The sequence below is a fragment of the Cynara cardunculus genome, assembly GCF_001531365.2.
Source record: "Cynara cardunculus var. scolymus isolate 2C chromosome LG 8, CcrdV1, whole genome shotgun sequence".
NCBI lineage: Eukaryota > Viridiplantae > Streptophyta > Magnoliopsida > Asterales > Asteraceae > Cynara > Cynara cardunculus.
This window is the reverse complement of record NC_037535.1, coordinates 22,949,599-22,961,980: the sequence shown is the minus strand read 5'-3', so window position 1 is coordinate 22,961,980 and position 12,382 is coordinate 22,949,599. Positions and strand designations below refer to the sequence as shown.

The 12,382-nt window shown below is 33.9% G+C and overlaps 1 protein-coding gene and 1 long non-coding RNA gene across 2 annotated transcripts; one reads left to right on the top strand and one right to left on the bottom strand.

Annotated features, from left to right (window-relative positions):
* Window positions 1–315: 315 nt before the first annotated feature.
* LOC112517080 lies at window positions 316–5,298 on the bottom strand. The gene is made up of 7 exons (XM_025124398.1): window positions 4,456–5,298; window positions 3,792–4,031; window positions 3,303–3,392; window positions 2,443–2,592; window positions 1,894–2,018; window positions 1,333–1,462; window positions 316–649 (listed from the first exon to the last, which is right to left on the bottom strand). Exons 1-7 carry the CDS (start codon window positions 5,020–5,022, stop codon window positions 524–526), a joined length of 1,428 nt encoding a protein of 475 aa, XP_024980166.1. The 5' UTR covers window positions 5,023–5,298; the 3' UTR covers window positions 316–523.
* Window positions 5,299–8,840: 3,542 nt separating this feature from the next.
* Window positions 8,841–9,579, top strand: LOC112517189. The gene is made up of 2 exons (XR_003069646.1): window positions 8,841–9,091; window positions 9,403–9,579. It is a non-coding gene; the product is annotated as an uncharacterized LOC112517189 (long non-coding RNA).
* Window positions 9,580–12,382: the final 2,803 nt, after the last annotated feature.

Below are 12,382 nucleotides of genomic sequence, written 5' to 3'. Positions count from 1 at the left end.
ATATGTAAAAACTAAACAGTATTTTTTTTAATTCTATTAATTTACTATTTAACATCTCTAACCACACAACCCCTAACTATCGTGAGAATGTGATAAAGTGAAGGTTAAGAAAAGGTTTACATGTGAATTATTGAGAAAAAATCGAAAATAAATCTATTTGGAGATGTAAAAATTATGCGTTTTTGTTTTCTTAAAAATTAAGGACTTTTTAGGCCGTCAGTCGGTGGACATACCCGACCCGTTTACAGAACGAGTAAGGACAAGTTATAAAGCCCGTTTATAGAACGAGTAAAGACAAGTTATAAAGCCAGCAAAAAGAAAGAACATAGATTTACTTAATTAGACCACTGAACAGAAGAAACCACTACACAAAATGTATGTTCTATATATAGAAGTTTTGAGCACCAAATTGGGATACAGGTTTGGTACCACCGTTCGTAACATGTTTACAAAGTCGGCGTAGATACACAAAACCATCCTTACATATATATATACATACATGGAGCGAACGACAATTATGTCTCTAAAACTCGATACCAGTATTTAACTGAACTGAAAAAGAAGGCCGACCAACACCCGTAAGAGGCGTTTCAGCTCTCAATACTATCCCTGATTTCCCAACATTCCCGTTCCACTTCGATCTACCTACCTGCATTTTTCAATATCAATAACAATTACTCAACACTACTATCATAATCCACAGGCTAAAAACTACTACTTGATGATATATGACATATTGTATATGCATATATGGGGGCAGTTTCATATAGGAACCTTAAATATTTTAGAACCACCTACTTTGTGAATATTTTATCATGTTATTCATCATGAATACTTTAAAAAAAGGTGATTCGTGTGTTTCTAAAATATTTAAGTTTCCTAAATGAACCTCCCTCGATATGTATATGTATATGTAGGGTCAGGTTTAGGGAAAACCACAGAAAAATGAAAAAACTGAGAAGCACCCTTGTAACAGTTCATCTGTATGGTATGCACATGTGTATACAAGTTAATTGTAAATTGTCAATAATTTGTTTGGTATGCACATGTGCATAACATGCAGACGTACATAGAAACCAGAAAACATCTTCAATTACTTGTATGCACATGTGCATACCGTACAAATGAATGGGTATGAGGGTGTTCCTCGGTTTTTTTACTTTTTTGGAGGTTCTCCCCTGAACCTTACTCTGTATATGTATTATGTATTATGTATATATATATATATATATATATATATATATGCAAACAAAGAGTATCATCATAATAGAAGATAATGAATGATGATTTTGTTTGAGAAATGTCTAAAAATCAAGAATTGAAGAAACTTACTGATAGTGATGCAAATGCACAAGGATGTGAGACTAAACAACAACCGCCAATGAGACTCAGTTCCTCATTCAAAGAATGCACAACTTCCGCCTTCACTCCAGGATTGCTTCCACCAACTGTTGGCTGTAAACTGGTCAACAAACAAGATCATTTAAGCCAACAGAAGCAAAACATATGCCTTTCAGTGTCGACTGGCACAAGTTAAAAGTAATACCCCCTCCGTCCCAAAATAAGCGCTCACATTTCTATCTTAGTTTTCCCAAAATAAGTGTCAAATTTCCAATTCTACCCTTAATTATAAGATGGAGAAATTCATAACTCCCTCTATTATCAAGGGTGAAATTGTCATTTAGTTGATTAATAAATGTAATAATTACACACTCCTAAGACTGTGTGCCTTTTTCATTGTGGACATTTGTTTTGGGGCAGAAGGGGGTATGGTTTAAGATTGAATCAACAAATCAGAGAGGATCACAATCCCTAACTTGACCACCAAAATGAAGCAAATGATACTCAAATTATGCAAATGGAGGATGGGCTAGGTGCACAAAATCTGATTACCTGAACTGGACCGTTGGCCTCACCATGAGACCGGATCTTTTCCAAGCCAAAGCTTGTTCAAAACCTAAAGTAAACGATTTTGCAGGCCATTGTACCATAGGTGTGATGCGTGTTCCCCACTTATTCTGCCAAAAGATCCCTATATCAGAAATGGTTTTATCTGCATGCTTATGGCCATGCTCAAATACAATGACAACTTCACTGTAATATCTAGGGGAAAATGCATCAAAATGCAACAAAGTTTGGTTTAGAAAAGTTTCAAAATTTCCCAGTATCAACCCATTTTGACTGGTAGCCCATTGATCTTGTAAAATTTGATGACGTGGATACCAGTTTACGAAAGACTCACAACAACGTGGATGACAAAGTGGACATTCACGTCATCAAATGTTACATTAGATAGGAAATTTTGGAACTTCGTTAGATTAAATAAGAAATTTTGAAACTTGCTTACATTGATTGAGAAAAAACAATCTTCGTTACACTAAATAGTAACTAAACCAATTTTTGTTGCATTTTGCCCTTAAATCTATGTGCATGATAACTCACCTTGCATGAGAAACTGAACCTCATTTCTCCTGGATATTGGCCTTGTGCTTGAAGCAGACCACCAAAAAGGGGTAAGAATGCACTGGTGGATATACCTTCACCAGCAACGTATGTTACCTGACCATTCGGAAACTGCAAATCCATGAACGACTGAAATACAAGAGAAAAGTGATGTTAGGCAATCCAACTTAAAGAAACTTCATATCCTTTCAAATTATAATCTTCTGAGTTCTGGCAATGGTAAAAAAGAAAATTATTAAAAAGCCAGATAAAAAATTGAGGTCACTGGAGGTGGGATCCTGCACAAAAAGGTTCCACGCATATGAATGTCTTCACGCATATGAATGTCTTGTACCATGTGCATACATACATGATATATCTACTTTAGGGTTTATGTTTTAGTACCATTTCAAATTGATATGTCATATTGGTGATGAAAATTGCAAATTGATGATAGTTGGTGTTGAAATTTGTGATAAATTGGTCGCAGGGAACTACATATTGGTGATCAAGATTTAAGGGGTTGTTTGGTTCAGACAGAGGAATGAAAATGAAAATGACAGCATTTTCATTCCCCCCAGTTTAACCTGGAATGAAATTTGGGAATATGGGGGAATGGACCCATTATCTTATATAAAATCAAATACCCTCTAGCTATTCGTGATGAGAAACAACAATTTGGTGATGGAATGGGTGTTAAAGAAAACCCTAAAGAACTATATATATGCACATGGTACAAGTACATTATGCAAATAGAAACTAATGCTTTCTTAAGTGGGCGTGCAAACTTGGGCACCAACATTTTCCTCTAAAAGATTATCAGAAAAGAAATACCGTCAGCAAGAGTTATCTGTACTTACACAAGCCAAAGGATTAAGACATAGCATCGACATCAATAGCCATCTTCTATGTTTCGACCACACAGCTGGACAAAGAGAATGCATTCCATTCTGACAATCAACTAAGAAGGGTGAGTTCTTGCCACTAACATAGTAGATGGAACATGATCAAGTGCATACTTATACAAGAGAATAGTAGTAAAATTTAAAATTAGCAATCTATCAACCAAAGTACACAAAATACTACTCCTTGATGGACAATGTTTTGTGCATCGGATCAGATAGATAATCGAGTGACACCATCTAATTTCCACCAATGCATACACCCTCAGTGGCTATACAAGTTGTGGAAAAAGGGTTTACGCTACCCTCCAGAGCGCCCCAATTGTACCAGTATCACGGTCATCAATGGGAAGTAAATTACCGTGTTCTAGAGGTAAATCGCGGCCATCTTGATTACTGCTTTACACATAGCCAACATACTAAAATACGATCGGACATTGATTATACCTTTCTGTCATAACCATACCAAAGCAAATGCTGTTTCGACAAATGAACTGGCAGAAGAAGAGTTGAATCACGAATGAAGAGTACTGGTCCAAGCTGGACTAGGAAAAGGGATGAATTCCCATTTCCTAAAGTGGTACTGCCATGTGATGCTTCTACCCTCCAGAAATCTCCCCTTGCAGCCAAAGAACTTTCCACACCACAAGTCCGACCATCAAACATCGTTGAAAAGTTAAGTATTCCCTGCAATTAAACAACTGGGCATCAGAACTAATTACAAATAGATCATTATGCAAGTTAAATCTACATATTTCCATACCATATTGAACTAAAGAGGTGATGTTATTTGAGGTGAAAAAAAAATATATCAAGGAAGATAGGTAATCAAGAAAATTAATAGATACTTGAAACATCCTACATGAATCGATCAAGAAGATTAGGAATTACAAAAGTTTCATAAAAACAAGTGGCACAATCAGAAAAGCATAAACACATGTGGTATTACAATTAACAACTAAAGTTCACATTTCAATTTTCAAGATGAAGAAAAAAAGAAACACTATCATTCAATAATATTGGAGCTTTGCTCCCCTTCCCGCTTCTCATAATAAATGAAATGATCCATATACTCAATCTACTTACATCATTAACATTGAGCTGAATTTACCTGACTTTTGCCAGAAAAGCCAGCAGCCTTCAAATTAACTCCAGCAACCTCCTCCCCACCAGACCCATCTTTCCCCTTCTCAGTTTCCTCAAACCCAAAATCCTTAAACCTTTTAGCCAGTGTACCCAGATCCTCATGAACTTGCGTATTAATCCCTAAATCAGCAGCCCTCTGTACACCAGCATCCACCCTTAACATCACAGTATCTTCCTCATGCCGAAATGGCATCGGCAACCTCCTAAAAAACTGCTGAACAACACCATTCAAACTTGCCCCAAAGTCCGCCCCAACTTGACCTAACTTACTCCCAATATCAAAAATCGCCGAAACGCCATTAATCCCGTGACTAGTATTGTCAACCAAAAGCCTGAAATCTCGTTCCATAAAACTCTGAGTATGAAATTCGACATCAAAGAGCTTGTGTGGATCAGGATTTGGCCACGTAAAGGATGGAGGAGTGATTTGCCGATGAATCAAATCCGTAAAACCCTGTGTTAACCTATCAGCTAAATCCAATCCGTGTCGATGTACCTCTTCCCATGCTTCGAATGATCTCTCAACAGACATCTCCCCCTCTCTCAAATTATAACACCAAAAACTCAAATCCGTCCAATCCGGCAAAAGCAGAAAAAAGTATATCAAAGCAAGCAAGTGAAATCATACCAGATAACTTCCATAAGTAATCCACAGCTTCCAGAACACCAAAATTGAAAGAGAGAACAGTTGCAGCTGATTGTTAGGGCTTCTTATTTAGACGAAAAAACGAAAATTTCAGTCAGAATCGGGGGACGAGAAGGGATTTTGAATGGGAAGGATAAGGTGCAAAACAGGACGCATCTGAATTTGTTAGCGGTCGGTGGTAGGTGATTGTATTTGTGTGCTTGTATCTCTCACATTAATATGTAATCCAATTGTTTAATATATTTTTTAATTTTAAAGTTACACTTTATATCCCAAGAGTTAGGGGTGTTTGGCAATTATTGAATCGTTTGGTGCAAAATGATTAAGTGGTCAGAATAATTAAGAGGATCTCATAAAATAGTACAAAATGAAATATAATTGTTTAGTAATTGTGTACAATGAAATTAGGGCTCTTAATGGTTAAGGGAGATTCATGATACAAAATCATCCAGCGGGTTTTAGAACCATTAAGAGGCAAACTTTTTTTTTGTTGCTAAATAAAATTCACCTCTTAACGATTCAGAGGTTGCCTCTTATTGGAACTATTAAGAGATAAACAAACAACCCCTTATTTATTGGGGGTTGATATCCCCATCCCCCTACATCACTTTTCACCCCCTTCTCCTCACCCTCACAACTTTCCCTCACTCTCACCCTCACATACTCACCCCCCTCACATGCATCTATAGGAGGGGGTGGGGTTAGAAAAACCTTATTTATTTAACTTATGTTTTAATTTTTAACAAGTTAAACTATTATAATTGTTTTGTCAATACGTTCGAAATAAGACCAATATTATTTATTTTTTAATTTAATTATATTATATTATATATATCATGAAAAAATATTTTCCATACTGAGGGATTGTTTGACAATTGCTGAATGATTTGGTGTAGAATGATTAAGTGGTCAGAATAATTAAGAGGATCTCATGATATAGTGCAAAATGAAATATAATTGTTTGGTAATTATGTACAATGAAATTAGGGCTCTTAATGGTTAAGAAAGATCAATGATACAAAACCATTCAGAGTGTTTTAGAACCATTAAGAGGCATACTTTTTTTTTGCCAAACAAGATTCATCTCTTAACGATTCAGATGTTACCTCTTAATGTAACTATTAAGAGGTAAACAAACAACCCCTTACATTTTATACTCTTGTAATTAATTATTTAATTTATGTTACCTTTTTCATTTTTTGTTTTACACCCTTGTCACATTAATATACATAATCGTATATTGACTAAAATACGTTAAAAATATGTTTTTATTTTAACAGTTACACCATTATAATCGTCTAGTCAATGTCTTCAAAATAAGCCCAGTATTTAATATTTTTCTTATTTAATTATAGTTCCATAATAATATAAATATAATAAGAGTATAAAACATAAAATGATAAAATAAGGGAAATAAATTAAGGGGTCGTTTACCTAAATGTTTACCAGTAAGTGCTTACTGATAGGTGTCAACACTATAATTTATTTTGATACGTAAGATTTTAGTATATCAAAACATATTGAATGCTACAATTTATTGAGTAAGCGCTTACCTCAGTAAGAGTTGTCATCCGCACTTACCATGTAAGACTATTCATCCTTCTCATCGCTCTTACCTCGATAAGATTCTTAGCCCTTATCATGTTCATCTGATGAGAAAATTTCTCCACTAAACACTTACCAAATAAGTATTTAGTAAACGACCCCTAAATTAATATTTATAAGGGTATAAAGTATAAATATTCAATATTTTTTCCATGTAAAAACAACAAAATATTCCTAGGCATGCATTTTCATACCTCCTCCTACGCTTATGCATGCATTTTCATACCCCCCCCCCTCCTATATTCAGTCCTATATGGGTTGTCATGTGCGCATGAACAAACACTGTATACATGTCAATGCGTACTCATTCCACTTAAGCAATGTCATTCACAGAGTCCTTATTCTCCATTCGTCTCTTTTTGCCTTTTTTCACTCGAAACACTAGTTTGAAAAGCCAATGTTTCTTCTTTCGTTCGTCGCAATATTTGTTCCTCTACAACGCTATTTCATGGACTTTGAGGTTACCGATTAGATCATCCAACTTCATGGTTTGTGGTACGCGACGATCGTTTCTACCAAATGACGTGTTCTCACAAAAATATTGCCTCAAACTGTATTATTCAAACACATCCCCACTGTCAAAACAAAAAAGCTCCACAAAATATAGAACCTCGAACAAAAAATGGGATGTAACGCTGACTTTTATCTATTATGTATACAATATAAACGCAAAATGGAGGGTGTGAAACAGTGTACACCAAGTTACACCGCACTTGGACTTTCGGGCCAACTTCGTAATTCGATACTTTGAAATAGTTCTCTATAGTAGACTGAGATCAGTTCTTTGATAAATAATTAGCATACAACAGAAGAATACATTAAAGGGTAGTCAAAGTGATACCAAATGTATGCCCTGAATTGTGTGAATCCTAATGTTGATAAAATAACAAATAGTACCCGATATTTTCCGTCTTAGGGGCCGTTTACCCAATTGCTTACCCGGTAAGCGCTTACCGATAGGAGTCAACACTATGATTTATTTGATGATTAAGATTTTGATATATCAAAACATATCGAATGCAATAATTTACTGGGTAAAAGTCATCATCGTCACTTACAGGGTAAGACTCTTCATCCTTCTTATCGCTCTTACTCGGAAAAATTCGTGGTTCTTCTCATGTTCATCCGATGAGGAAATTTATCGAGTAAGCACTTACCAAGTAAGTGTTTAGTAAACGACCTCTAAGTTAAACATCGTCTTAGCAGTTTAATATATATGGTTGTGTTTACGTGAGACCAATTTGTTTTCATAAGACCTGTGAGATCATTTTCTTACACTTGAAACTTCACATCAAAATGTTGTGAATGTCACATTCACAGTGTTTTTGCTCTGAAAGTAAAAAAAAAAACTGAACTTTCACAGCAAAAACACTGTGAAGGTGACCTTCACAACGTTTTGCTGTGAAGTTTCAAGTGTAAGAAAAGTGGTCTCACAGTCTTACGAAAACATGCTGGTCTTGTGTAATCACAAGTCTTAATATACAAATCATTGAAAAAAATCCATTTATATATGTATATATGAACCGATATCTATAATTTGTAACATCCATTGACATATGTTGCTACAAATAATTTGTTTTTGGATTTCTTAAGTAATTCATAAATATTCTCTTAACTATCCTTACGTTCATACGTTATTCAGTTTTCTTATTAGATGTTGACATATATGAAAGTAGGCTCAGATTTATGTGAGAACCACTAAAAAATAAGAATTATAAGAACAACTATATTTATTAAGGGTTAGGTTCATGGAAAAACCGCAAAAAATAATAATGAAAAACTAAATAACATCCTGGTAACTATTTATCTAAACGGCATGCACAATATGCATATAAGTAATTCCAKTTAAATGGTTACAATGGTGTTCCTTAGTTTTTTCATTTTCTAGGGAGTTTTTCCCTGAAACTTCTCTAACTAATGTATATATATATTAGTTATCGGGTAAGTGTTTGGTAAACGGTCCCTTAATATTTGAATTTATTTTAAATTAACTTCAAAAAAAAAAAAAAAAAAAAAAAAAAAATATATATATATATATATATATATATATATATATATATATATATATAACAAACACAATATGATCCAAAAGAGAGTTTGAATGGAAGGATCCGATTCAAACCTAGCTTTTTGAGCGTTTTCAAATCCCCAATGTCGTCTCTGCTGCCATTTTACACTTTCACCTTTGTTCTTCTCTCGACTCTTCTCTTTCCTTCGGTTCTTTCTCTTCCATTGAAGATATTGATCTCTTTATAAACCGTGATTGCAGTATCTGATCGATTGCAGAGCAAATAATCGTTCATATCGATTTCAGCTCGCCGACGGACACACTCGAAGCTTCGTTTACCAGGTTAGTTATAATCATCGATTCAAAAACAGTTGTTTTTCATGTCGATTATCTCGAATATTGCCGTATCACTGTTTTTGATGGATATACTTTGTTTCTTACCTGATTCGTTTTGTTTTTTTAACTTGTATATGATAATGTAAACCAGCTGTTTACAGCAAAAACATTTGTTTATTAGATCAATGTGTTGTTGCATTTGGTGTACTGCGAACGGATAAACACGAAATTAGGGATTTAAATGCTTGGAGGTTTTAGCTTCCGTTTCTACATTTCATCTTCTTCCGATTACGATTTCGGTTTTTGTTTTGTCTCAGGGAGCTTGTGGTTTGAATAGTTTGGATCGTTGATTTAGATTTCAGGAATCGCCATTAGAGGAAACCTGTTATGATTTCTTAAGTTCAAGTAAACCACATCGTCTTCTTCGCAAATAGAGGTAAAGTTCTCGTAAATTTCTCGTTGAAGACCATAAGATATAAATTCAATTTTTATTACTTGCGATGATCTTATTATCACTTAGAACGGAAAATTAAATTATTAAAAAGTCAAAATTTATGTTTGAATAAGATAAAAGTGTTAGGAGTTCATGTGAGAACGGTATTTTCATGAGTCGCATAATACAACTTTTTTATATTTGAAACTTTACAATAAAACACTGAGAATGTATAAAAATGAATGTTCACAGCAAAAACGTTGTGAAGTTACCTTCACAGCGTTTATATAAAAGTGGTTTCACAAAAAAAGAAAAAAATAGTTTCACATGATCTTTAAATAAGAAAAAATTTATAAGATCATCATCAAAATGGGACAATGGRTAAAAGAATGTGGCAAAATACTTTTTGATGGGCCAAAAGACTCATAAAGCACACTCGTCATGATATCCATTTTAACTCAAATAAAATGTAACTTTGATATGTGTGTTATTTTAATTAGTTGAAAATTTATAAATTAGAAGTAAATACTTTTGATGGAATTGGGAGATTGAATTAATATGGTGAATTAGGAGTGTAAATGAGAAAAAGTATATTATTAAATAAAAAATACAAAAATGAATTAAAAAAATACAAAAAAAAAAGAAATTTTAAATAGTTAGTTTGGTATTAATATCATTAATTTATTATTATTTTTGATGATATTTTCATATTTTTGTTTTATTAAAAAATAAAAACAGTATTGCATTCTCATAAAATCATATTATAACATCGACTAAGACGAAAAAAAAAACACTATAATCTAAATGTATCTTGCTGTATTGTACGAGTACCTTTCTAATATGATATATAATATACTTTTTATTATACTTGTGTGTAAATAATACTTTACAATATAATAAAGATATCGTTAGCAACGTTCGAAGAGCCAGTTTTCCCTTTCTTTATTCACCCCTCACCCGCATGTAGACAAAGCTTTATTTTTGTGTAAAACAGTAGGGCTAAAGGGGCTCCACTGACGATGCAAAGGCTCTTTGTTTAATGGAAATAATGGAGGTTTTCACGTAAAATCTGGATGACAAAGAGGACCCATCTGTTTTTTGTGCCTTTTATGTATGATTATTTATGAATAAAATAATCCATGATTTTAACTTTTCTGTTTCCACTTCTAGAGGTATAAACTTTGATTGAATACCCCTTTGGTCACTGAGGTTTAAATACGGTGATTCTGAGTTATCCATAAAACAGACAGGTCATTTTGGTATTAGTCGACTCATATAGCGGGTTGGATATCCAAACTAATTAAAAAAACCTATGAGCCTCTACAACCGGTGGGTCTATGAGGCATGGCAACGAGGCAGGGATGGGACGGATTTTGTAATCTCCAGCCCCGGTTTGTAGTAATATCCCCCGGCCCGGCCCTGAGACCCGTTTTAACAGGGAATCCCCGTTCGGGTCGGGGGCAAATCACCATTTAAGCATCCAAATTGAAGATGCAAGTATCACCTTTCTAAAGCTTGCTTTCTATCATTTGGGGCATGATTAAATAAGTCTACCAACTTAGTTGAAGATTCTGGGAATTATCTTATTGTTGTTGACAAGGAGGATTAAATAATTAGTATCATTAACATAAATGTGTGTTTAGTTATCATTTCCCACATCAAAGGAATGTAAACCAAGAAAAATACATGTGAAGTGTGTGGTTTCAGAATACGTGGAACCCAACTAGATTAGTCTTTAAAGGAGCCTTTGATAAGAGAAGAGAGTTTCCAACATATATGGAGGAGAACGAGTCTAAGTTTAGCCGATATAGGACTCTATTACGCCAAGGGAGGCTAGACAAGCACATATGGCTCAGGGTGTCTGAGTCCCAAGAGTGATAGACGTTGGTTTTTGTACCATGTGAGCGTATATGAAACCTTATTAGATTACTCTCTAAAAAAATCCTTTAAGCATTAGATTTTTACTTTGATGCCATATGGGTATAGGAACGATGGATCCATTTAGATTACTTTCCAGAAGAGTTCTTGGGGATAGAACAAAGATTCCAATATATATTAGAAGAAGGGGGTGTTTGGGATTGTTTACTTGAAATAACTTATACTTTTCTACAAAAGCACTTATCAACTTATTATAAGTTAGAAGGGTTTAACTTCTTCAAAAACTTCTTATTACCGGTTTGACACCGGTATAAGTTGTTTATCCAAACACTCAAAAGTGCTTATTACCGGTGTCACATGAATAAGTCAATAAGTTGTTTTTATAAGCATTTCCAAACACCCTAAATAGTCCAAATTTAGTCGATGTACGACTTCAAACACATGACATGAATGATGTGCTTCTCCACGCACTTATATACAAAGACCAACTCCTTAGGCATGTTTTACGAAACTGTATTGCTATTGCGGATGTCAGCTTGTGCATCTAATGCTTTGTTAATATTGGTATATTAACTAATAATTTAGAAATTTTCTAATTCATTTAATATATTTATTAAATAATATGTAAAATAAAAAAAATTAAAGTATAATGTTGTAATAAAAAATATCACATCACCAAAATTTTACACGTTAACATCCATAGACAATGACATGACATGAAATGAAAACTTGGTAACTTGTGTCGTATCATCTTAATTTAAGGGGAGTGCTAATGGCACCCCATTGATAGGGGTGCCAAATTACATGGGAACTTGAACCTTATTAAAAGGGGAGTGCTATTGGCACCCCTTTGATAGGGGTGCCAAAATACATTGGAAATTGAACCTCATTACAAAATGATAAAAAATCAATAAAATAATATAATATAATATATTTTATTATTATTACTTTTTATATTAATATATATCCTATAATTTATATATATA

Excerpts from the sequence above, each read along its gene's own strand:
- LOC112517080 (XM_025124398.1), bottom strand. The coding sequence starts at position 5,022 with ATGTCTGTTGAGAGATCATTCGAAGCATGGGAAGAGGTACATCGACAC. Across the intron at positions 2,019-2,442 it reads GGTTCAGTTTCTCATGCAAG|AATAAGTGGGGAACACGCAT; the intron begins GTGAGTTATCAT and ends ATCTTTTGGCAG. Across the intron at positions 650-1,332 it reads GTGCATTTGCATCACTATCA|GTAGGTAGATCGAAGTGGAA; the intron begins GTAAGTTTCTTC and ends TGAAAAATGCAG.